At 31.6% G+C, this 27,179-nt stretch overlaps 1 protein-coding gene across 1 annotated transcript; it reads right to left on the reverse strand.

Annotated features, from left to right (window-relative positions):
* Nucleotides 1-15,618: 15,618 nt before the first annotated feature.
* On the reverse strand, nucleotides 15,619-20,773 carry LOC132059313 (probable pectinesterase/pectinesterase inhibitor 51). The gene is made up of 3 exons (XM_059451893.1): nucleotides 20,005-20,773; nucleotides 18,887-19,340; nucleotides 15,619-16,547 (listed from the first exon to the last, which is right to left on the reverse strand). Exons 1-3 carry the CDS (start codon nucleotides 20,563-20,565, stop codon nucleotides 15,862-15,864), a joined length of 1,701 nt encoding a protein of 566 aa, XP_059307876.1. The 5' UTR covers nucleotides 20,566-20,773; the 3' UTR covers nucleotides 15,619-15,861.
* Between the last annotated feature and the right edge of the window lie 6,406 nt (nucleotides 20,774-27,179).

The raw sequence follows: 27,179 nt of genomic DNA on the forward strand, positions 1-27,179 counted from the left end.
TGCAATAACAGCTGTTGGGAAAAGTTAATGCAACAATAAAAAAATTGTTGTTGCCAAAAGTATATTTTGCAACAATAGTCTATCTATGGCAACAAAAATATTTTTGTTGGCAAATGTCTTCTTTCTTGTAGTGTATAGAGTTTCTTGATCACTCTTATGTGCACCTATCCAATGGTTAATTGTCTCATGCATCATAGCAAATTTAATCGTCCATAAAGAGAGTGAAATGGAAGTTTACCTTGTCACTTTTCTATCAATTGCCAATGCACCACAATTATTGCACTGGTTATGGACCAGAGCAGCAGAAAAATACTGTTAGATTGGGGTACATAGGGCTTGGGGTGGGTCTTAAAATTCAACATAATTGCTCCTCAGAGTCTGCACTAACAATGACTAGTTTTTGAAGAAAATTTTCAACTTACCATATATAGGAAAAGACGGTGAAAAGTGAACGTCTCACTTGTTGGGTCTTGAAATGTTATTTTGATAATGGTTCCAGCAGCATTAGGTCATGCAAAAGCAACCAAAAGATTAAAGAGTTTTCATGTCATTGGGAAGATGCACCCACAAAGACAGCCACTTTATATTTACTAACTAGTAGTATATATATATATATATATATATATATATATATATTTTTTTTTTTTTTATATATTTTATATATTTGTTGTTTGGCAGCTGATTTGAAGTGAGTTATGTGGGTATTAAATCCTTCACAAGTAATACCATGCATGAAATTAATGCAGCTTTGGTTTTCAATTTAGAAACGTGCATAACTATTACATGTATAAGTGATACGTGAATCTATGTATTATTTTATGCAGAATAGAAGGTGGAATAACTAATAGTATACGAATAACTAAATCCTACATAACTAATCTCTGCATAAAATAATACATAAATTCCTTCATAAGTAACTTTTGTTTTACTCATACATGCGTAACTCTAACCAGCTACCAGACCACTAATGGTACAAATTCAATAAATTCAAACTACCCAATCATATGCAAATCCAATCAGTGAGTAGTACAGACTACAGAAGGCCTTTCAATTAATGCTTGGAGTAAATGAGCTGTACCACATGCCTATAATGCATGCACTGTGTTTACAAGTTTGTTTGCATGCATGCCTATAATGCACTGTGTTTTAGAAGTTTGTGTTTTAGTTGAGGTACAGAAAATGTTATCGCTAGCAAACTCAACCACGAATAAGAAACAGAAAATTAACTTTATACACATTACAGTTAGGAGGAATTTAAAGATTTAAGATTTCAAGAGAATAGGTGCATTATTATAAAGATGTGGTATAATAACCTGATATTTCGTTCAGAATATTTGTGTTTCAAATCGTGTTTTGAGACTTTTATCTATGTTAACTATATTATTTGCAACTTGTTGGTATAATTCAGGTTGAGATCTGACAGGCTCAAGGTGCCAGACAAGTTTGAAACACTGTAGTAAATGCTGATTTTACTAATTTTCTGGGGCCAAATTCGTTCTTCGCAATCCTAGGAGGTATCATGTTCGTAAAGAGTAAAAGATTGGTTGGATGATCAAAAAAAGTTTTGTTCATTGCGATCAAAAAGAGAAAAGGTGGGTTGACTGGTCATGGAGATTATAATTTTGTTCTCCGCGATCTTAAACCTTGGACCACAATAGTGCAGGTCATAAATATTGATTCTCAACAATTGCGAGAGTGTGTCTGCGATTGTGGTGAAGAAATTTCCTCGATATATGGTGACAAATTTCATTTAAATTTTATGTTATTTTTAGAAAAGGTGTCGCTTGATCTCAATATAAATTATTGAGGTAATAATTCTTTAACACATTTTGGTGATTATACTTTATTTTGGTATAAAGTATGAGACTTGATATGTGAAATTGAAAATTTTAGATCTAGTTTTCTATTTAGGCAATTTGTGGATTTGAAAGGGTAAATAGACACTAATTAGAAATCTAATTACATATTTGGAATGGGGAGCATATTGGTAATCTGAGTCTATGGTTTTTTTGGGTTTAATTAGTTTGACTGAGAGTTGACTTTCATTGATTTGACTTTTTCAAAAATTATGAAGTGACCCCGACTAGCATAATTGATACCATTTATTGATATTTTGCATAAATTGACATGAGGTCGTTGGAGATTTGATTCAATGATGATTCAGATGTTTCAAGGTTAAGGAGTTTACTGATATATATCAAGGTAAGTGAGACTTTAACCTCTTGAATGCTTACCACAACTAGAAAATTTCTAATCTCTGACACATGTCGTTGGAATCTGGCTTGTTGCAAAGGAATTTTCAATGGAAAGTTCATCAAAAAAAGCGTTATCGACGAGCCAAATTCTGACGCATATATCAAAATATTTTTGGTAGTGTGCTTTTCCAAAAGCATGTTTTATAACTTGCATCAATGCTTGAAATTGCTTCAAAAATATCTTGTATGTTGCGGGCGAGGCGGGTGCGCAATAGGACATATTACTAGAAACGTAGGTGTTTTCAGATTAACAAATACCGACCAACTTCAAAATTGATTGAGTTGGACGAATTAAGCCAAGAAAACTAATTTTATTTGAAGAAACCGATCAAATTCGATCGTTGCTTAGCACCAAAAGTCCAAAACTCGGAAAACCAATCGATTCAGTATGTCATTTTTGTCGAAAAATAATTTTTTGACAAGCCGACCAATGCGGTCAATTTATTATTTAAAATGGTTGAAAATTAACTTTCAAAAAATCGACCAAGTCGGCCATTTTGGCCAAATCTTCGGTCAACTCATTTAAAATATCGACTGAATTACCGGCCTACACGATCGGTAATTTAATAGTTTTTCAGAAAACCAATCGAGCCCATCAGTGATTTTTGTGCAAAAATGTGGTTAAAGAGTATAAATAAAAAGCGAAAACCTTCGACCAGCAAACATTGGTCTTGTGGTAGAATAGCATCCAGTCACGATACAAACCTTTGCTGGATCCCTGACTGGTGCATTTTATAATTGTGTAATTTAAGAAAACCGACTGAGTCGGTGGACTTATTCATTTTTTTCCTCTCCCATTAACAAACCGACTCCGACCGAGTCAGGTCAGTTTTTTATATCGATCAACCTTTACTGACCACCTTATTCTCGGTTGGGTTTTGGTCGGTAATACTGTAAAACAGACCGCATTCGATCGTTTTTTCCGCTCGAAAATGACCCCTTTTCTAGTACTAAATGTATGCAATTTTGAGCTAAAACGTGATTTTTTGAGATTCTTTTATCTATCGAAGATATGCTATAATTCTCTGATATTAGCATGATATGTTAAAATTTTTGAAGCATGTATTATACTCGTTTAAATTGCATTGTATGTCCTATCTGCTATACTGTGATGATTTGATATTTTTATCATATTGTTTGGTGTAGCGGATATTTTTATCAAATTCTACCTTAAGGTCCAAATTCTACCTACCGATTTGTAAAATTCTGCTTTGCGATCTTTTTTTTTTTTTTTTTTATTGAGCTGGGGTTTGAACCCACAATCTTAGGGTATTAGGCGAAGGGCAAAACTTAAAGACCACCAATTTGAAAGGCAAAAATTAAAGACCACCCCAAATGAAGGGCAATCCGCATGAGCAGAGGCAAAATTCTGTCTTAAGGCAGAATTCTACCTGTAGATTTGCAAAATTCTGCTTTGCAGTTTTTTTTTTTTTTTTTTACCGAGCCGGGTTCAAACCCGGGATCTCAAGACAGTAAACTTAAAGACCACCAATTTAAAAGGCAAAAATTAAAGACCACCCCAAATGAAGGGCAATCGGCGCAAAAAAAAGTCCAGAGTTTTCAGCTGAGGTGAGCCATCCACATCTGGCATGGTGGCATTACAGTTTATCTGTTATGCTTTATTTCGAGTCGTGTCCCTAGATTTTTGTATTCAGATTCTACTAAATGCTTCTAGACTTTATCTTGCGGGTTATGGTTGTTCTAGACTGTGTATCGAATATTTAGACTTCTGCTATACCTTGTTAAGATTTAGCCTCTCATCTAGTATGTTTAATTTTAGTTTAAATCTGGGACAACAAATTAAAGTTGTTTGCCTAGTGAGTAGGGGTTCATCAGGCTGTGGCTCATGAAAATGAGTTGTGACATGATTCATAATTAAAGGGAAAACTACGTATATATACATGTTAAGGAGAAATATTTACGAAACGTAACGACAGTTTTCCTTATTTACAAAACATAACGATATATTACGAAACATGACGGATTTTCATATATTTTTCGTTTTTTTATTTTTTAAAAAATAATTTTTATATATATTTTTTAAAATTTTTTAAATTTTTTTCCAAAGGCTTAAAAATTCCTCAAATTTTGTATGAAAGTTGTAAGGAAAAATGTATGAAATATGTATGTGTGAGCGAAATTTTTAATATAATTTTCATATACAAAATTTTGAGCGAAAACTTTAAAACTTTAAGCATGAATATTGTATGAAAATTGTTACAATGTTATCAGTAGTATTAATTCCGTAAACCTAATATGAACTTTATATACAAAAAAATGTGAATGAAATTCTAAGTCTTGAGGAGATATACACATTTCATACTATTCTCATGCATAAAATTTTGAGCGTAATGTTTAAGCCTTGATCAAGGTATACACATTTCATACGTTCTTCATACATAAAATTTGAGCGAACTTTTTAAGCCTTGAGCAAGATATACACATTTCATACACAAAAAATTTGAGCGATTATTTTAAGTCTTGAATATTGTATCAAAGTTGTATACAATGTTATTGTAGTTGTATTAATTTTACATAACATGAACTTTATACACGGAAATGTGAGCGAAATTTTAAGACATGAGCAAGATACAAATTTCATATTGTTTTCATACACACAATTTTGAGCGAATTTTTTAATCCTTGAACGAGATATACATATTTCATACATTTTTCATACCGTTTCCATACACTAAATTTTGAGCAAACTTTTTAAGTCTTGAGCGAGATATACACATTTCATATGACTTTCATACATAAGTTTTTGAGCAAAAAAAAATATTAATTTAAAAAAAAAATAAAAAAAAAATTAAAAAAATTTAAAAAATATTTTTTTAAAAATGATTTTTTTTTAAAAAAAAAATAATTTTAAAAAATATATTTAAAAAAAAAAAAATTTAAAAAATATAAAGCACATTTTGTATAGGATTTGTAATGTTATGTTTTGTAAATATAAAACTATCGTCACGTTTCGTAAATATTTCTCCTTAAGATGTATATATATGTCAAAGACCCTAATTTAAATTCAAAAATTTGGAATTAATTGAACCCATAAACTATATGCTACATCCTCTACTACTAGTTTTAGTGTATACATTGACTATAGTTATCAAATTTTTTACAATGATAAAAAAATCCTATAGATATTTTGATGTGTTAGACTTAATTTTTTTTTTTATTTTTTTTTTTGAAAAATAAACCAAAGAAAAACAAAAAAACTAGTACTTAATTAATTAAAACTCAAAAAAGGACACTAGACAAGCCCATCCGGCCCTCTCCTATGGGAGGCCCAATTCTAGAAAAAGAAAACACAAACCATTGCACCATATTTTAAAATTTAGATGCTATATATATATATATATATATATATATATATTTTTTTTCATTAGTATTTTTTTTAAAAAAAATATAGCATTGGTATACATGGTTCGAGGAGAAAAGCATAAATACAAATCAACCCATACCTCTTCATATAGATCCGAAGCTTCTTACAGTACCTAATAGGTTTTTTAAATTTCGTACATACAATGAAACACTCTTGATGTCATCTTGAGCATAAAGTCTAAAAATATTTGGTAAAGCAAAACTTCATTCTGCAGGAATCTGAGTTAAAAATATTTGGTAAAGCAAAACTTCATTTTGCAGGAATCTGAGTTAAATATGCTAAGCGAGCTTGGCAGTAACATATGCTTGTGTGTGAACTTGCTCACATTGTCGATTTCAAGTCCAGATTAGAAAAAAGGATTGTTGTCGACAGATAGCCATCAAAAATCTAATAATTTATGATGAATTTTCACAATATGAATCTCATTTCTAATTTGTTTGGGACTCAAGACGTAATTATAATTGTATGGTAGCATGGAGATTATTAAAAGTATCATTGCTACGATGGGATGCTTAAATGAACTGGACGACTTTATTGCCCTATAAAATTTATCTTTACATATATCTTGCTCCAAGTGATAGATAGTGATAAAGTTCTTACATTAAATTTCGAGATTGCTATATGTTTACATAGAAGTACCGTCTTACATGTTACATGTCCCACAAAGCAGTTCATTTTCATAATGGCACATGTTACATGTCCCATTAACCAATTCTTTACAAGAAACATGTAGCAAATCTTAGAAACATGTTATACTAGTAGGACATGATTCCCCAATATGTTAATAGACGTTTTCTAATATGGTTAATCAAATCTTAAACACGTTTACTTCAATGTGATGCAAGTTCCAAGTTCAAACCAATATAATTTGAGATAATATCTAAGGTGGTCATTCAATTAAAGGCATTCGCCGAGTCACTCTTCTTTATTTTATTAACCAAAAAAGTATTTAACCACCAACTCATCGCATTTAAATGATTTTTTCATTAAATTTTGATGATTTCACCTACAAAGTCGTCACCGAACCTATTTAAATGATTTTTTCATTAAATTTTGATGACATTGATTTATTTTTTTTAAAGCCAAATTTTAAAAAATAAAAAGATACCCATTTTATCGACCCGCACCACTTGACCCGACCCTAAATCATATGAACCTTTTTATGGTTACCTTTTAAAATTTGGCTTTGTCATCAAAATTTAATGAAAAAATCATTTAAATAGGTTAGTTGACTTTGTAGGTGAAATATCATAGTTCGGTGACTTTTGGGTTATAAAACTAAGAAGAGTGACTTTCTGAGAAAACTAACCTTAGTTGAGTGATCATCGGAGATATAATTTCAATATAATTTTGCTGAACTTTCACCTCAAGTAAAAGGCTTAATAATTATGGATAGGTGGAACCTTCCAGCTTTTTGCATTTTCAACAGAAAGAAGACTAATATCACCTTCGAACCATCTTGAGTAAACCTCTGTACATCTGTACAATTAGAATTTTTGGAGGATCTTTTGTACAGGCTCCATACCAAGTATTGCATGAGAATTATTCACTTTTTTCCCCTAACCCGTTCGTCCATGAGAATTATTCACTTTTTTCCGAAATATTTTTTCACTTTATGGTGTTTGGCCATAAAAATTCTGGAATTTGGAAAACAACAAAACCTTATTTTTCACTTTTTTTTTCTACTTTTTTCACTTTCAATATATTCAAACAACTAAATATTCTTTGCAAAAACTATAACCAAACACAACTCCAACTTCAAAATACCAAATAAAGTGAAAAATATTTGGTTTTCATGGCCAAACGCCTAGTTTAGCATCCTCTCACCAAATGCATTTACTTCATCTCAAGTGTAATCTGATAGTTTTGCTATCTTTTACTGTAAATTAGGGATGTCCTTAATTGGTATTTCAATTCCCTCAGGGCAATGTAATCTTTTCGAAGATGAATAAAATTCACAATTTTTTTTTTATAAAAGTAAAACCTTATTTTCTATTGCAGTCTTAACATCTGCTTAAGTACCAATATGATAAGTCTCTTCATACTATCTATATGATTCTTCAATCTTATAATTTGTTACTTTGTTTTGGTTATATAAGTGTTGAAGTATTTGAATAGTGCCTATGATCTGATAGGGAAGTAGCTTCAGCAAAATGGCTGATAATGCAAGAGAAAAATCTTGTGTAATAAATGTCACTATAACACAAATAAATGCTTGCGCACGTTTATACATGAGTGTACCCTGTCCTCACTCCTCACTTTAGACTACCTATTTTAAAGTGGTGATGCATAAATGCTTATGCCACATGGAAGAAATGCACATTTACATTTTTGTTATAATACTAACTCAATTATTACAAACTAAAACTTAAAATAATATGCATTTCTTAGACTTTACCAACCATAGTAACTTAACCCTTGATTTAAAGTTTCTTATTCAGAATATTAATTTTATGGAGTGTAAATTTTAGGACAGTGATTTCACATGCTAGTAACTGAATTTTGAATTTAATTTTTGCACATACAATTAATAAATTTACATAGTTTGATTTGAGCCCAAAGCCTGGTCAATTCTGTCGAACTCATATCTAACCGCCCCTGCCCTAATTATCCCCTCCCATTAGAGGCGAACAAATTAATTGAGGAAAATATTGTCTACCAGACTACCACAGGAGTTCCATCAAAAATTAAACACGTAAAAATAAGTGACAGTCACATATAATGGCCTCCCTTGAAATTTGAAAAATTATTTATACGAAATGCATGGAGGCCAGGCCATCGTATAAAGTTCCATTGGCCTGTTTGACCAAAAGTAGAGCCAAACTTGGCTTAAAATATACTGCTAAAGACTATAAACTAAAGGTTAGCAAGTAAAATCCAATTCAATTATCATTGAAGAGTGTAGCGGGGATGATTATTTTGTGTTCGAGCTATAAAAATTGAAAACATTTTAGTACAAAGTGTTTAACCTTTTAATGAATCTATTCGATGTGAGCCAAAATTAATTGAGCTTGGCGAACTTGAAGGGTTAAGGAAAAATACAATATGTTGGCTCTTACCTATCCTTTTTCTACGTAAAGTTAATTGCCAACTATATTATTGCCGCCTCTTTAGTATATTCTTTTTTTTTTCTACGCCAAAAACACGTGAGAATTGACCATGGACATAAAAAGTTTATTTGAGCATAATAGTTAAAGTGATTTATATCCCTCCTCGTTATGATTTTTTTAAAACAAATAATCATATTGTGATGTATAGAAGAAATTATATCTTTTATAAATATAAGGCTGATACGATCCATATTAGTGATGAAATTAGGATTTTATTTTTATTTTGGTCACTGGAAAGGAAGATATTTCTAAAATTGCTATGTACAAATTAGGGGTGTACATGGACCCCGGATTTTTTAAACACCAAATCAAACCAATTGACTAGGTTTTAAAATTTATACACCAAACCAAACCAATAAATCTTTTTCAACCTCGGGTTTTCTCGGGTTGTTGAAACGATTTTTCGGGTTTTTTTTCGAATAGTCTTGATACAAAACATATAACTTTTACTTTAAATATTTCTTTAGTCCTAGTAAGATACAATTATATAATTAAGGTGTTTCTTTTAAATTAACACAAAATGTGAGAAGAGTGATGACATTGTATTAAAATATTCAACAAAAGCTAATATAATCGGTTAAAATAAATATTACTAATTAACAAGCCATAAAAGAAAATGACCATAATCTAAAAATATTAAGTCATGCTAAAATAAGTATTAATTATATGACAAAGAAAAAAAAAAAAAGTTAAGTTATGTATTTTTACTCTCTAAATCAATTATGCAAAACTAAAGAATAGATATCCAACATTATTGTCATTTCTAGTGGTAAATTGAATTTCTTTTGTTAGGATTAGTGTTGAGTTGGTTTTAAATTGGACTTTATTTGAGTTACTAACATCCATAGGATATAAAACTTATTGACATTCAAAATTCTAAGTTCAAGCTTGAATAATATGATAATAGATAAAAAATTACGAAAAAAATTTAAGAAATATTTATAAATTACTTTACAAATAAATATTTTTATGTATAAAATATTTTAAAAATTGAATACATGTAATGTCGGGTTGGTTTGGTTCGGTTTGACTTTTTTTTAGTTAAAACCAAACCAAACCAATTATGGTCGGGTTTTTTTTTCAACACCAAACCAAGTCAAACCAAACCACTAATCGGGTTTTTTTCTCGGTTTGACTCGGTTTATCGGTTTGGTGCGGTTGTCGGTTTACTTTGTACACCCCTAGTACAAATAATAGGATCCCAAATAATATACGGTTGAACAAGTTTGACTAGGAGAAAATACATTCGCGCCAAAAAAATCTCCGGTCAAATTTGAAACAAAATAATAGTAATGGCTGTAAAAAATGTTAAAATACCATTAGTTTGTAAATGTTAAAATTTATTTTTAAGACAGTAAATATTGTTATTAGTCATTAGAAAAATAACAAAATGGGTTTTCAAAATGACCTAATAATACCTATTTAAGACTCTATATTACAAAATATAAGGATACTTTTCCTTATTTACAAAACATACCAACAGAATTACAAAGTATATCAGATTTGGGCTTAATGAGGTACCCACGATTTTAAGCTTTTTTAAGGGGAAAATTGAAAAATGTGGACTAAATTCTAGGATAGTTACCATTCAACTTCTTCTTCTTTTTAAAAATATTTCTCTCTCTCTCTCTCTCTCTCCCTCCCTTTATGATAGACACCATTTTCATACCTAAAATCCATCTTCTCTCCTAGTATAAATTTTCAAACCAATATTACAAAGTATTTTTGATTACTAACTTGTGTATTAATTGTATATAAAAATTGATTTGTATCGTTTTGAGATATATATGATCATTGTGTGTTTTGAAAATGATAAATTATATAAACTATAGTTTTAAAAAATGTTGAAAACTAAAATATGTATGAAATGTGTAAGGGTTATATGCCATTTTTTAGATATATGCGGCACAATGTATGAAATGCGAACAAATTCGATATCAATCCCGGTCATAAAAATGTTGAAAACTGATATTTGTATGAAATGTGGATGGAATTTGGTTTGTATCAATCGGAAAACTTATTATACATATATACTTTCTCATAATCTATACATACTTTGATTAGATTTTATACAATTTATATGTACTTTATCATAATTACAATATACATGCAACTTTTATACATATTTCATACGTAGAAATTATAACGAATTTATACATTTATACATATTGCATACAAAAATTAATATATATTTATTTTTAAGTGTATGAACTTTGTATGGAATCAAGCCATGTATCAATTACAAGTTTATTATACATATTTTTCTCAAATTTTATACATACTTTGATTAGATTTTATACAATTTATATGCACTTTATAATAATCAAAATACACATACATTTTTATACATATTTCATATATAAATTATAAGTATCTATACAGTTATACATATTGCAAAAAATTATACATATATGTTTTTTTTGGTGTATGAACTTTGTCCATAAAAATTACCGATTATAATGGACTTTTTGAGTAAAAGTTGGAGAAAATTAGGTAACAATATCTCTTAATTTTGAATGGGAGAGAAAAGTGGATGAAATAAGGAAGCAAAAGTATGGAGAAAATCGATAGTATATCTCTAAATTTTGAATGGAGAGAGAAAAGTATAAAATAATTCCAAAACGATTTCCTTTGTATTATTTATGTGTTTTATTTCCTTCTTTTTAATTTTACGTAATTCGTATAGATTTTGTAACAAGTCTATTGATATATTTTGTAAATTGAAAAATATCGTCATGTTCTATAAATATACCCTCTTACCATGTACATATATGTTTTTTGCCCTTTTGAAAATAAGGTAGAAAGAGCAAAACAACGGCAGATGAAACTCCATAAAGAAAAGTGGGTTGATTAACAGAACAAAGTGGGTTGGGCCTAGAAATAGCGTTTATTAGCCTTTTTTTCACCCTATAATTGAAAATTTGACATTCGAGTTTCAAATATTACAAGTGAAAATCCATAATAATATTTTGTAATTTACTTGTGAAATTTGAAATTCCATAATAATAATAATTATTATTATTTTTTCAATTACAAGAATTGAAAGTAACTATTTGTGATTTTACTCGTTGGCACCTGGGTCACAAATTGGGCCTTTTGTTCATGAATATTGTTGGGCCTTTTCGTTTGGGAAAAAGCAGAACTAAGAACTACGAACAAAAAGGCGAAGGGTGCTGCCGAAGAAATTTTAAAAAGAAAAAGAGAATATTATTTGTCAATTTCTTACAACTCCAAAAACAAAAGAAATAAAGAAAGAAAAGATTGAAGTAAGTTGATAACTAGGAGTATCTGCAAGATAATTTGTAGGCTTTGTTAATTAAATTCTTGAACACTTAATGGCTAAACGATTTGGTTTCATCCATGAACACAAAAAGGTCAACATTGCGTCCAAAAGAAATGTTCAAATAAAACTGACATTCATGATGTTCATAATCATAGAATATGTGATACTATAGTTAGAAATTGAATTGCATTCTTCACCAATTGTGCATATATTTGGATAGATCAATAGGATTTCTGATTAGTCACAAGCTAGTTAAAGAGTTTTGAAAGTCGATACTACTAATTCGAATGATTTGTGTAGAAATTATTGAAAGAATCTTATGCATTGATCATCGACGCACTTGAAACAACGGTCGAACTTTTGAAACATGAGCCTTGCTAAATAAGAGCCCTGGAGGCACCTGGAAGACGTTTGTCAAGCGTCTCACCCAAAGGCAGAGTCACAAAAATACTTTTGAAACATTACTACCAAATAAATGTACATGAATCATCATCAATAATTTACTTAACCAAAGTAAGTCAAAATACTTTATTTTAAAAAGCTACCTTTAAAAAAAAAAAGTACTTTTCAAAAAAGTATACAAAAGGAACATTAATTTACTTTTGTGCATTAATGTCAAGCTTTAAAAAAATTCAACAGCAGCTAAAAGACCCCAAAAAGTCCCAATATTTTTTTTTAGGCTTAAAATCGTTATATTTCTGAAGATCTACAAAAAGCAAAACACCTCACTTTTTTTCAAATAAGCACTTATTTAAATACAAAAATAAACTTGGTCAAATCCATCAACTACTTCCATACCTTTCTACCATCACCTTCTAGGAATCTGATTTTGCATTTAAAGATCTAAAGAAAATTCAACACCAGCTATGGACCACCCCAAATCCCAATGGTGTATATAGGAAGATCTACAAGTAAAATTAATTCACCTTCTCTGAATTCTTCCCTCAAAAGTCAAATCCATCAAGATTCCATCTTTTGAAACCTCAAGATATGATTTTCTTTAAAATAAAGAATTATGTGCATGAACTTTCCATGCAGTTGACCATAATTAAAATTATTTTCTTTGTACCATTTAAATTAGAAAAACATCAATGACTATAACTTTGTAACACAAGAGTGTTTAGTCACTATGAATAGACTTATTTAGCCTTAATTTACAAGTGATATTGTTACCCGTAATTACAAGGGCAGCTTATATTTGGCCGTTCGGCCAAAAATAATTGCATTTGCTAGCCAAATATATAGAAAATTATACATTTTTTTTTGTATTAAAATGCATTTTTTATGTATATATATGCAATAATATAAATAAAAAAATATTTGCGGGCTATTATTTTGGTGGGTGGCTATTTATGTCAATTTCTCAATTTATCAAAGCCATTCCTGCAGTATTATCCAGTTCACTCGATGCACACTTTAACCTGAAGAAAAAAAGAGAAACTCATTAACTTTTTTTTTTCCCGTAATCAATATTAGTTTTGAGGCCCGATTAATCTAGTTTTGGTTTAGAAAGTCTTACTTTGAGAAATAAAACGCTCTCTATCAAAGGCGGTCCCATTCTCAGAGCTCGAACTCTATATCTCTGATATAAAAATGGAGGGGTACTTATAGTACTTACTGTAGGGATTTGTCCTGATTTTCTACTATAATAACAATTAATTTGATTTTCTACTTTAAATCCATATTAATTTTCTTGGTGGAAAAGGAGAAAAGAGAACTCAAAGTTTATGAAGATGGAGTTGGAAAACATATTTAGGACCCATTTGGTCATGAGAATTATTCACTTTTTCTGGAATAAATTTTCACTTTATTTCAAAATAAGTGTTTGGTTATAAAATTTCCAAATCCAAATTGGAGTTGGATTCCAAATTTGGAAAAGTGCTCCAAATCTGTTTTCCAACTCCATCTTCATAAATTTCGAGTTCTCTTTTCTCCTTTGTAAAATGTATAACTAAACACATTTTTATCTTCAACTCCAACTCATAAATTTCAAATAGAGTGAAAAATATTTGAAATCTGTGGCCAAACGCTTGCTTAGTTAACAAGTTCTTTTTTATTTTTACTCTTTAGTAAATCTAGGTTGCAGATCATTGTTGAGCCTGAATGGTGTAAATTAAAAGGAATATAGTATTATTAAATTGTTACTTTAGGGATGGCTCAAGCACCTATTTTCTTCAAAAAGACTCAAATATGTCGTCGACTATCAAAAATGACTCATTTATACCACTCATCAATAGTTTGGCTCATTTATGCCATTGAACTATCGGAAATGACTCATTTATGCCACTCATCAATAGCTTGGCACATTTATGTTATCGTCGTTACCAAAATGACTCACCCATGCCATTTTTTATTAGAACGCAAACGTGACCTCCGATTAGAGGTCTATATCGTTTAATTAAATCAGCCCAATTTTAAATCTCAAATTAACCAAAAATCCGACCCATACACCCTACCCACCCACAACCATCTAATTGGAGATCACGTATCATATCTGGTATTGTAAAACCGGCGTTAATGAAAAATGGCATGGATGAGTGATTTTGGTAACAACGAGGGCATAAATGACCCAAACTATTGATGAGTGGCATAAATGAGTCATTTTCGATAGTTCGACGGCATAAATGAGCCAAACTATTGACGAATAGCATAAATGAGTCATTTCCGATAGTTCGATGGGATATTTGAGCCTTTTCCGTCTTTTTTTAACTATTGGGGAATAGTAAGTCCCAATCTCCGGTCTCCACATGTTAAATAGGCAAAGTTTAGTAGCAAATTGAAATTTTTGCAGGTAGCGCAGTGCATTAATAGTCAATGGGGTAACTCATTATTTTTTCCCAAACTTGCAACTCTTCAACCACTTAAAAAAAAAAATGCAACTCTTATAGTAATAAGTACGACACGTGTCTATTAGTACAAGTACTTGAAAGACTAGACATGTGATAACAACTTATTCATCAATAACCCGTGGTAGCTCATCAAACACAACCTCAACTATAGATCATTGAAAATGTAATAACCTAACCCCCTCTGCAAATAACAACCGCAAGAGCTACTTTCATACTTGCACACAATTACACAAATCTTATCTATTTTTGGAGGTAAAGAGATTATTTTCAGTAAACCATCAACTCAAGAAAAAACATATAAAAGCATATCGAAATAAGAAATAACGGGAAGATGCAACCATGAGTTCATGACAAAGAACTATAGAAGCAAGACAAAACATTCTGGAAAAAAAAAAAAGGAACAGTAACTAAAACTGAATAATATGATAATCTAATTACAAGAAACAATATATAGTAACTGTAATCAAAGGACAAGAAACTATAAGAGAAATACTACGACTATTAGTATGAGTCTATGGGAGGACAACCGAGACGACACTCTAATAACTACTAGCCTTCTACCCGAAAAGTTTTACTATGTCTTCACACAATGACATTATTAATGGAGCGCTTTTTTTGTGAGATAAAAAAGTGGACCACATCTTACACTTTTGCTCACAAATTTTGAATTTCTTGTCTACTTAAAAAATGCTCACACAACTAATGTCAATTGACACATTATAAAATTTTCCCCTTCTACCCTAATCCTTGTCCTCCAAAGTCTTCTATCTAAGGTCATGTCCTCTATGGAGCAAGAACCATATGTCATGAAACACGATTGACACATCTTAGTTGATGTGAAACTTTTGGCAAGATATATCTCACATCCGAAATTTCAAATTTTTTCCCGCGATGGTACAAGAGGTTGACGTTTTGTAATCACATTCGAGGATATTGAGCTTGACTTACTAGATGTACATTAAACATTACTACAAGTTAATCAAGAAGAGGTAGAAATCCACTGATCTCCTTGAATGAAATTTTGTACAGAGTATGAGCTAACATGTTCAGCAGGGATTTGGCTACTCCATGACACTCGTCCGGCTGTATTAGCTCCGGCACCAGTATTCTTATATTCTCCATAGTAAAGAGTCTTAAACGCGAAATCACCGCTCCAAGGCAACCATCCATTAGCCGAAATAAGAGTCTCCAAAGTACATTCTATAAAGACAGTCCGAGAATACTCCTTCCATGGCCTTCCAAGAAAATTTTTGTGCACCTTGGGCTTTTTGTTGTACAGGTCCACGTATTTGTCAGTTCCATTGATCAAACAATTTTGGAAGACGAAACCAGTTGACTGTGCGGGGTCCATCCTGCCATGAGCAGTGACAGCATTCGTCTCTCCCTTTTCGGACCGCAGTTGTCGAGGTGCGATTAGGATGTCACACTCTTGGAAGAAAGAAGCTGAGTTCCCAAAAATGAAGTCTACATTGCCTTGGATACGACAGGACTTGTAGTATTGGCGCAAAGCATGGGCGTAAAGGGTGTCCTGATTGCCAATGAATTCACAATTCTCTATAACTGAGAGATCGCTGTCGGATCGGAACCCTACAGCTTGGTGGGCATCCGGACCTGCTGTGTTTTGGAAGGTGATACCACTGGCCATGAATCCATCACCAACAACTCCTGTTTTAGAAATACTAACATCAGAACTACTCAAAAAACAAAAGTTCATCAACTAAATATATGTCTTCAACAGTTAATGGTAAATCTGCAGATTCTATCATCACTTCAGTTTTCCTTTCAACTACTTCATTCCAACGTCAACCAGCTTGAACAATACATAGAGACTTAAGCCAAAGAGTTACACTAAATGCAAAGATTTTGCACTTCTGGCAGAGCCCTATGATCCAGAGGAGGATCAAAGCGGGTTCAATAGGCTCAACTGAAACCATTCTTTTGACTCCACCCATAAATACACATGCAAAAAAAATTATACTTGTATGTATATAGATTAGACTCATTCCGAACACACTGACTATAAATTCTAACTTTGCGTTTGCTATGTAGCAACGGCTAAATCTCTCCTTTTCACACTAACCAAAAATAAAGCAAAAAAATTAAGACCATAAGAAAAACTAAGCCCATAGTTTGATTAGTAGTTCACAGACCAGTTTCTAAACAGGTGAGCTTTAAATGCAGACTCAACAAAACAATTAGAGGGGACAGACTTATTGGAGTTCTTATAATCGACAACTTTAATACAATTGTGCTACAAGAGAAAGTTGCTAAAAAGGATAGAGTCCCACTAGTCCTAACTATTGCATTAGAGTTTGATTTTAAACCAAATAAACACAGACGAACAAAATTGATCTTCCTTAAATAAACTAAAACTTCGATAATTAATTTAGCCATGTAACATAAGTACTCCTTCCGTTTCAATTTATGTGTTTAAGCTAAATGAGACTTCTAAATCTTGTGGTCATAGACTAAAAATATGTTTAATGTCGGAAAAAAGATTCAAAATCTTGCCTTATGGAAGAAATAATGCAAAAGCTTAAATATGGCGGATAATCACAATGTTGCATTTAAGGAGTTACTAAATATAAAACGTGACTTTTTTTTCTTAAACAAATCGCATTAAAAAGTAAGACGCATAAACTAAAACAGAAATAGTATTAAAGTTGGAATTCAATTAAAATTAAGGGAAAAGGGTCAAAAATACCCCTCTACTTTCATAAATTGGCTACTTTTACCCTCCGTTACAAGTTGGGGCCAAATCAACCCCTCCTACATTACAGTTGGGCCCAAATATACCCCTACTGCCCTAAAGTTTCAAAATACCAACCTCATTTCTAACATATTCCTCTATAAGCAAACCATCTCATTCGAATTAGGTGACTTGTCTTCCACATGACAAAATTGATCTTCCTTAAATATGTGGTGCAACTAAATGGCAAACTTTTTAGAAACAATCTGGAAAATTGATTTTTCTAAAAACAAATCGGTTTCAAAATGGCTTTTATAAAAAATCAGAAATATTTTTTATTTTATAAAACCCGCTTCTTAAAAAAAAAACTGAAAAATTGGATTTTTTTATTAAAAAATCTGGAAAATGATTTTTTTTTAAATCAGTTTTTTCAGATTTTTTTAAAAATTAATCCAGATTTAAAAAAAAAAAAAGATTTTTAGGACACAATTAAAAAAAAAAAAAAGACTTTACAGTTTTCCAGATTAAAAAAATCATTTTCCAGAAAAAATCCAATTTTCGAGAATATATTTTTTTAAAAACGGGTTTTATAAAATCAAAAAAGTTTCATATTTTTAATAATTTAACTTTTTTTTCCAGAAAAAATCAATTTTTTTTTTTTTGAAAACCGCGATCTCTGAAAAAAATGGCTTTTATAAAAAAATTGAAATATTTTTTATTTTATAAAACCCACTTCTTAAAAAAAAAAATCTGAAAAATTGGATTTTTTTATTAAAAAATCTGAAAATGATTTTTTTTTTTTTAAAATCAGTTTTTTTTTAAAATTAATCCAGATTTTAAAAAAATAAAATTAGGACACTTTAAAAAAAAATACTTTACGCTTTCAGATTAAAAAAAATCATTTTAAAAAAATCCAATTTTCGAGAATATAAAAAAAAGTTTTATAAAATCAAAAAGTTTGATTTTTAATAAAAGCCATTTTTTCGCATTGTTTTAAAAAAATCAATTTTCCATATTGTTTTTTTAAAAAATTGTCATGTAAATGCTATAAATAAGTTAAATGTCATGCGCGGCCCATGTCACCCAATTCCAATGATTAGCTTGTTTATGTGAGAATATGTTAGAAATGAGGGTATTTTTGAAACTTTGCTAACGATAGGGGATATTTGGCTCCAACTTGTAATCAGGAGGGGTTGATTTGGCTAACTTATAATCGGAGGGTAAAGTAGCCAATTTATGAAAGTAGAGGGGTATTTTTGACCCTTTTCCCTAAAATTAACTACAGCAGTGCATTATGATCCAATAAATCACTTACCAACCGTTGCAGTCTCATAAGTGGTGACGCCGATAATACCAACATTCAACGAACCCGTAATAACGGTTTTGCCCATGCCATCACCCAAAAATATGACATTCTTCTTCTCCAACGGGACTCGAACTTTCTCCTCATACAACCCGGATTTGATCCATATCACAAACTTCCGTGTCTGCTGGTTCTCCGGTGCCGCATTCACTGCCTCCTGCACTGTCTTATAGTCACATCCTCCTTCCTTACACACCGTTACATCCGGTTTCAACCTGGATGGCACCCCACCCTTCACCCTTCCCGCCCCGCCGGAACCCGAACCTTCCCAGAACCCGTCTCGTTCTGTCTTGGGTGCAGTCCATGACCTGGTATTTTCCCCGTAAACATCGTAATTCACCAGCATCCCCAATGCATTGCTGCTATACCCGATCAAGGAGTTCAAAAACGACATCGCTTTAGATACCTGTGAGTAGAGGTGTCAAAATTGGCCGAAAAAACCTTGATCCTGCCGAACCCGCTCAGGTTTGGGCAGGTCTTAACTTAGCCTATTTTGACCCGCCCAATTCAGATTATTTAAAATTGAGCTGATTTTTAGGCCAAATTGACTCATAAGGTTGTCAAAATATTTTTAAAATAATTTTTTTGTTTTATATATTATATGTAGCCCTAACTAAATTAAAAAAAAAAAAGGTCTTATTTGACAGTTGAACAATTCATATGGAAACAACTAAGTTGCTCCCTCCATTCACTTTTACTTATTCAGTATTTTAAAAATATATTTTCACTTTTACTTGTCATTTTTAGCATATCTAAGAGAAGATAATTTCCTTTTTCCTGTTTTACCCATCATTTTTCAAATCCATTTAAAAATATGCACCAATTAATATAGATATCATGATAACTTATACATTTCATTTATTATTTTTTAAAGTTGTTCAAAATCAACAATGGACAAGTAAAAATGAACAGGGAAGCAATTAAAACTTTATAAAAATTTAGCGCATGGGCTATGACCTAACCCATCTCAGCCCAAATAATTTTTGTATAAGTCAATAATCTGAATTTATTAATTCAATCCATTTTGACCCACCCAAAATTTATGGAACCCGCCCATTTGCCATTCTTACCTGTGAGGTCCCGTTAACGTACTTCAAACCAGACCAGCAATCATACTGGTACGCCATCACAGCACTCATCCACGCACGCGCATCCTTAATATCGCCACGTGTCAACGCCGGACCCGTCAACCCGATCCGATAATCCGCGTACCCGAGCACCTCCAAACACACCTTCCCCGAGTCCGTACGGTTCTGATTCCCTGCACTCGCATCAATAATGGCCTTCACCATATCCTTCGCCTTATCATTATTCATCGAAGACACATTAACAGCTGATTGAATAATTAACGGCGTCGTTAACGGCAAGTTAACGGAATCCGTTAGTACGGACTCACATGTTGGTGGGTCCCGCGATGCCTTACAAGCTCCTCGGATCTCAACCGCAATTGACGGCGCCGTTATATCCGACGAACTCCGTTTGTGATGGTGAGTGGCGGAGGAAATTGAGAAGAAAAGAATAAGGGTAAAGACTGTTAGTGTGAAAAAGGAAGCCATTGAAATGAAAAGAAGCTTAAATTTACGGAATAGTGAGGGTTTTGCAGGTTTTTTGTCATGCATGGTGGGTACCATTTTATAATCTCAAAATGCAGTATAATTTTAACGAGATATTTGAATTACTGTGTTAAAAAAAGGGAGAAAGAATGATCTCGTGAAAAAAGGGGTCAAATGGGATTTGGTGAGTAACGGCGATAGCAATGGGAAGAATGAAAAGGAACAGCGGGAAAAGCACTTTGATTTGATAGTGGTGCTGTCAGTTAATTCAATAGGGACCTACCAAAATGTTTTACTCCCTCAGTCGGCCATAAAGGCCATATAGATTTAGTTTATCTCACTAAATAATTTATTTCCTGGAGTTTAAAAAAAATTAAAATAGAAGATATTTTTTTGGATCATTTTATCTTTTTATAGTATAAAATAATAATAAATTTATACCTTCTATAAAATATGGTATAAAATTAATCATTATTCCAACTAATACCGTGTACCAAACGAATTTTTAGTTTAACTAAGCCCTGAGTTAAAAAAAATGAATTTTTTTTAAATTTATAGTCTAAAATAAAATATTTGTACTGGTTATAAATCATTTTATGAAGGTAAAAGGAAAAGTTTAAATTAAATTATTTTTAATATATAAAATGTATCATTTTTTTAACAGATTAAAAAAAATGTACAGCATTTAAATTTAACTTTAAATTACCCAATAAAATAATTTATCACATAAATATTCATAATATTTTCTTTTATTTTTATTTTTAAACTCTGGCGTCTAAGTCAAACATATCAATACTAATTGGGATGAAAGGAGCAGTTTGAATGAAAGTATGCACTATTTGTAGTCAACGACATTCTTATGCGCGCCCTCACAGACAAATACTCTTTGCATTAGGAGAATATTGTAGGATACATTTTTTTTTTTTTTTTTTGTTGTTGGGGAGTGGAGGGGGAACAGTTTCTCAATGTTCAGATGGATTATAAGCATCATTTACGTTTATGTAATATTCCCTCCGGATCAAAAAAATAATCCACTTAGTCATTTTGTACACTCCTTAAAAAAATATTAATACCTAGACAAAAATAGGTAATTTAACTAAACTATCCCTAATTAAATAGGCATTGGGATTTGATCATATAACACTTAATAGGGGCAAATATGGAAAAACAAGGTTAATTCTTTCTTGATTTGCTAAGTGCACTCTTTTTTTTATCCAACAAAAAAAGGCTAAGTGGACTTTTTTTTTTATCCGGAGGGAGTAACGAATTGAGTGTTTTGTATGTAAAATTAGTTAATTCAATGCGACTTTCTAATTAAGTTATTTATAAGTTTAAGTTATATACACTATATATCAATGTAAGAAATTAAATTCTTCTCAGTTTTAATTATCGTTTAAAAGTTATTGAACTATCGTACTTTTTCACTGGACGACCTAATTGTGCAAATGGTTAAATCTTCTCAAGCCAAGATATTGTTGCAATTTTCTAACTGTTGTATTTTTCGCCTAGCTTACTAATAAAAAGCTTGAGATATTTGGGATTTAAGTTATATATACTGATTGTCTAGAGATTCTACACTATCAATTTGGTTTAAGTTGTTATCGTAGGTCTTATCACGTTATCAATTAATTCTACCAGATATTTATTATCTTTCAACCGCATAGGTATTGAGTAACTCTGTTTATCAATGCTTGCACAAATGCAAAGAAATCAACAAGTAACTTTTTTGCCACTTGAACTTAACCTAAAACCTCGTGATGTTTCTCAGTGGTCGTATTGTTTAGGTTAATCTGATAGTTTTGCTATCTTAAATTGTAGATTAGGGATGCCATTGGGTATTTCAATTCCCTCAGGCAATGTAATCTTTTTGAAGATGAATAAAATTCGCAGTTTTCTATTGCGAATAAAAGAAACCTTATTTTCTATTGCAGTCTTAATATTTGCTTAAGTACCAATATGATAAGTCTCTTCATACTATCTATATCATTCTTCAATCTTATAATTTGTTACTTTGTTTTGGTAATAAAACTGTTGAAGAATTTGACTAGTGCCTACGATCTGATGGAGAAGTAGGTTCAGCAAATTGGCTGATAATGCAAGAGAAAGATCTTTCTTGTGTAATAAATGACATAACAAAATTAAATGCTTGCACACATTTATATACCTGTCCTCACTCCTCACTTGAGACCTTTTTTAAAGTGGTGATACATAAATGCTTATGTCATATGGAACAATGCACATTTTGTTATAATACTAACTCAATTCTTATAAACTAAAACTTAAAATGATATACATTCCTTAGACTTTACCAACCATAGTAACTTAACCCTAGAGTTAAAGTTTCTGATTGAGAATTTTAATTTTATGAATTGTGAATTTTACGACAGTGATTTCACGTGCTAGTAATTGGGTTCTTAATTTAATTTTTTGTACATACTTAGAAATTTTTTAAAACATATATAGAGTTTGAGTCAAAGCTATTAAATTGCTGAACTCGTATCTTAAAACCCCGTCCCTGCCCTAATTATCCCGTCGCATTAGAGGAGAGCAGATTAATAGAGGACAATATTGTCTACCATTGAAGTTTCGTCGCAAATTAAACACGTAAAAGTAAGTGAAAATTAAATATGATGGTATACGTAACTAAAGCATGATATATACGAAATGGAGGAAGTAATTGCACGGTTTTCCCTTCAATTGGGCGGGTCTTTAATTTTTATCCTTCAAATGGGCTGGTCTTGAATTTTTGTCCTTCAAAATAGAACTTATGCCTAGTGAGGCATAGGTTTTTTAAGAGGAGAAAGATAACTTGTGGATATTCTGATGCGTAATCTATGTCCCTCTAGGCATAAGTTTGATTTTGAAGGACAAAAATTAAAGACCATCACAAAATTGACCAAAGTGCAAATGACCCGAAATGGAGGCCATTGTATACAGTTCCGGCCCATTGGCCTGTTTGAGCAATTGTAGACCCAAACTTGACTAATTGGCCTTTAGCTGTTGGCTCCAAATACACGAGTGGGCAATTCGCCGGAATGCCCTTATTTTGGGGTGGTCTTTAATTTTTTTCCCATTAAATTGGTGGTTTTTAGTTTTATTCCTTCGTTAGAACCTCTTGGTTTCGCGTTCGAACCCCCTCGTCAAAAAATTTTTAAAAAAAAATTCGCGAGTGGGTTTGAATTCGCAGAGCGAGTTTTGAAATTCATCTTAAGGTAGAGTTTTGCCTTCAGGCATGCCAAGACTCTACCTTAAGGCAGAGTTTTGCCTTATACCTGAAGGCAAAACTCTGCCTCAAGGCCTAACTTTGCTAAAAACTCTGCCTTGAGAAATTATCTTTTTTTTTGTTTTTTACTGAGCCGGAGGTCGAACCCCAAACCTCATGGTATTAGGTGAAAGGACCAAAAATTAAAGACCACAAATTTGAGGGACCAAAATTAAAGACCAGTGCACTTGAAGGGTACTTCGCACAAAAAATGTACACGAGTTAGCAAGTAATTAATCCAACTCAATTATCATTGAACGTAGCGGAGATGGTTGAAATTACTTCAACTTAACTAAAATTTTGTGTTCGAGCCATGAAAATTAAAAAACATTTTGATATGAAGCGCTTAACCTCTTAATATTTCCATTTGATTGCGAACATAATCAGTAAGAGAAGTGGGCTGAGTAACAGAACGAAGTGGGTTGGCCCATCACAGAAATATCCTTACGTACTGGCATAGGTAATGGAACCGGAATATGAGCCCGTTTGGATTGGCTTATAGCTTAAAGCGGAACCAAAAAAAAATAAGTTGGGTGATCTAACTTATTTTTTTTGGCTAAGTTTTCTTTAGATAAACTAAGTTAAATGGTCCAATTATTTTTTTGAGCTTATTTTAAGCACAAAATGACTTTAATTGTTCCCGCCCACCAAACACCAAAAAAAGCCGAAGTTAATTTAAGCCAATCCATACGTCCAAATTAAGTAATTTTAGTCCAAATTCTACGTCTTAAGAAATTTATTGAATATGTACAAATTATTTAATTTAAAATCCAGTAACTTAAGAGGATTCGGATCCTGAACGATGAAACTTCAAATTCTAACTGCGCATTTGACTTTCGACCCTGTAATTGAAAAATAGGTATTATTTATGAAATTTCAAATTCTACATGTAAAATTTATAATAATATCCTCAAATTTCAAAATTTATAATAATATCCTCAAATTTCACCTATAGAATTTGAAATTCAATAACAATATAGATATTTTTTAGTTACAAAAGCTGAAAAAAGGCTATTTATTGAATTGTACTGGTTGGCATCTGGATCACAAATTGAGCCTTTTCTACATGGACATTGTTGGGCCTTTTCTTTTAGAGAACGGAATTTCTGTTTTAGAAAAGACAAATTAAGGAAAAAGAGAATATAATTTGTCAATTTTGTACAACTCCAAAAAAACAAAGAAAGAAAGAAAAGTATCGGTACTGGTACGTTGATAACTAAGAGCATCTCAAAAATAATCACATTGCTTTCAAATGTAGAAGAATAAAAGAATGAACAGACAACTGAGATTTAAAACAAATAGTAACCCAAGACATTGAGCGACTATCTATTTTCAAAAGAAATATTCAAATAAAACTCACCCTTATGATATTTTCAATCATAGAATATGTGATGCTACAGTTAGAAATTGAATCGCAGTGTTCTGAAATTGTATATATTTAGATAGATGAATAGGATTTCTGATTAGTCACATGCTAGTTAAAAAATATTGAAAGCCAATATATACTACTAATATACATGATTTGTATACAAATTGTTGAAAGAATCTTAAGCGTTGATCTTCGACGTACTTGAGTTAACTCATAGCCTCACTAAATAAAATCTCTGCATGCATCTCGAAGACATTTGTCAAGCATCTCGTCCCAAAGCGAGTCAAAAAATACCTTTTAAAACATCGATACTAGATAAATATAAAGGAATTTTTACTCATTGTAGCTTCTTTTAAGACCTAATTATTAATATTAACTACCCTTTTATTTAATTATATTTAGTAGCTAATTAACTTTTCTAAATTACAATTGATAGCTATATCAAAAATACATACTCAAATACATATATATTTCTTTTTTCCCAATTACTAACCATTTCAGATTTTTCATTTCGCAAAACCCTAAAAAATCTCTCTCCCCTTCTCTCAACCACCACCACTCTCTTTCGCCACACCGCCCCTCTCTCTCTTCTCCCTCTCCCTCTCTCACCCCTCTCTCTCTCTCTCTCTCTCTCTCTCTCTCTCTCTCTCTCTCTCTCTCTTCCTTTCATCTATCCGCATCGTTAGTTTCAAGGAAGAAGATGGTCAGATCGTTACTCAAACACCCTCCGATTGAGTGGCCTGAGATGGCACACGATGCAGACGACGAAGATGAAGACTCGATGAGGAAGAAGAAGATGTAGACGGCGATGGCACATATTTGGCTGTGTGTATTTTTGGCGGTGGAGGTGATGGCACTGATTTTGAGATGGCGGCGGAAAGGATGGCATGGAGGTGGAGAGATTAGGGTTTTGGTGGTGGTGGAGAGATTGGGGTTTTTAGTGGTGGTGGTGTCTCAGATTAGGGTTTTTGGTGGTGGTGGTGGAGAGATTAGGGTTTTTGGTGGTGGCTCAGATTTGGCCGTGTGTATTTTTTGGATTTTTGTGTGTATTTGTTAAAAGCCAAATACATCCAAAAAATCTACATCTCACAAATACATTGTTTTTTAATGTATTTCTCTTTTGTATTTTTTGAGTGTATTTTTTATTGTATTTTGTTAATAGCCAAACACACAGTTTTTTAATGTATTTGAATTTTTTTGTCTTGTATCTGAATGTATTTGTTGAAATCCATTCAAATATACGAAAATTTAAATGTATTTGGCTTCATATGTACTTGGAATGTACACAATGTATTTGAAATGCATCAAAGAAATACGTCAAAAAAAGCCACTGAAATACATCAAAAACAAAAAAAACAGAAAAAAATCACTAAAATACATTAAAAAAAAAATCACTGAAATACATAAAAAAAAGACACTGAAATACATTATAGAAAAAAAAAAAATCACTGAAATACATCAAAAATAATAATATTAATATCTAATTTAATAGCTCCACCGTTAAAGGCTAAAATCAAGGATCTGTTTTTTTTTTTTTTGAACCATGTTCTCGTGTATTTGTTGACACGCGAAAACATACACTATTTTGCCAAAATGTAGCTACAAATGGTAATATTTAAAATGATAGCTACAAATGGTAGGAAGCTACAATAAGATAGTCATTTGAGTAATTTTACCAAATATAAATGAATATCATCAGTTGTGCTTGAAATTATAAATTTGTTGAATTCCTTTGAAGAAATCAAGGAACAACACCTTTTTAAAGAGGCAAATAAGGTTGTGAATTCTCTTTCTAATCATGGTTTGGAGTGTAATAATGCTCCAAAGATGGTTTAATGAATTTTCACAACTTCCAAAGAACAGGGTGACAAGATGACAAAATTGGCATGCCTTCCTTTCGCACCAACACTGCCTCAGATGCATTCACCATAGATAGACAATTACAAAGATTGGATCTTTTAATGTCCCATATTGTGCAGGCTACAGTTAGGTTATGTATAGGCTAACATCTCCCCTCTTCTTAGAACATATTTTTGTGATCTTAACTGCTAACCTATTTCA

Source organism: Lycium ferocissimum, chromosome 6 (genome assembly GCF_029784015.1).
Source record: "Lycium ferocissimum isolate CSIRO_LF1 chromosome 6, AGI_CSIRO_Lferr_CH_V1, whole genome shotgun sequence".
NCBI classification, from domain to species: domain Eukaryota; kingdom Viridiplantae; phylum Streptophyta; class Magnoliopsida; order Solanales; family Solanaceae; genus Lycium; species Lycium ferocissimum.

Excerpts from the sequence above, each read along its gene's own strand:
- LOC132059313 (XM_059451893.1), bottom strand. The coding sequence starts at position 20,565 with ATGGTACCCACCATGCATGACAAAAAACCTGCAAAACCCTCACTATTC. Across the intron at positions 19,341-20,004 it reads ACGTTAACGGGACCTCACAG|GTATCTAAAGCGATGTCGTT; the intron begins GTAAGAATGGCA and ends CTCTACTCACAG. Across the intron at positions 16,548-18,886 it reads TTATGAGACTGCAACGGTTG|GAGTTGTTGGTGATGGATTC; the intron begins GTAAGTGATTTA and ends TTTCTAAAACAG.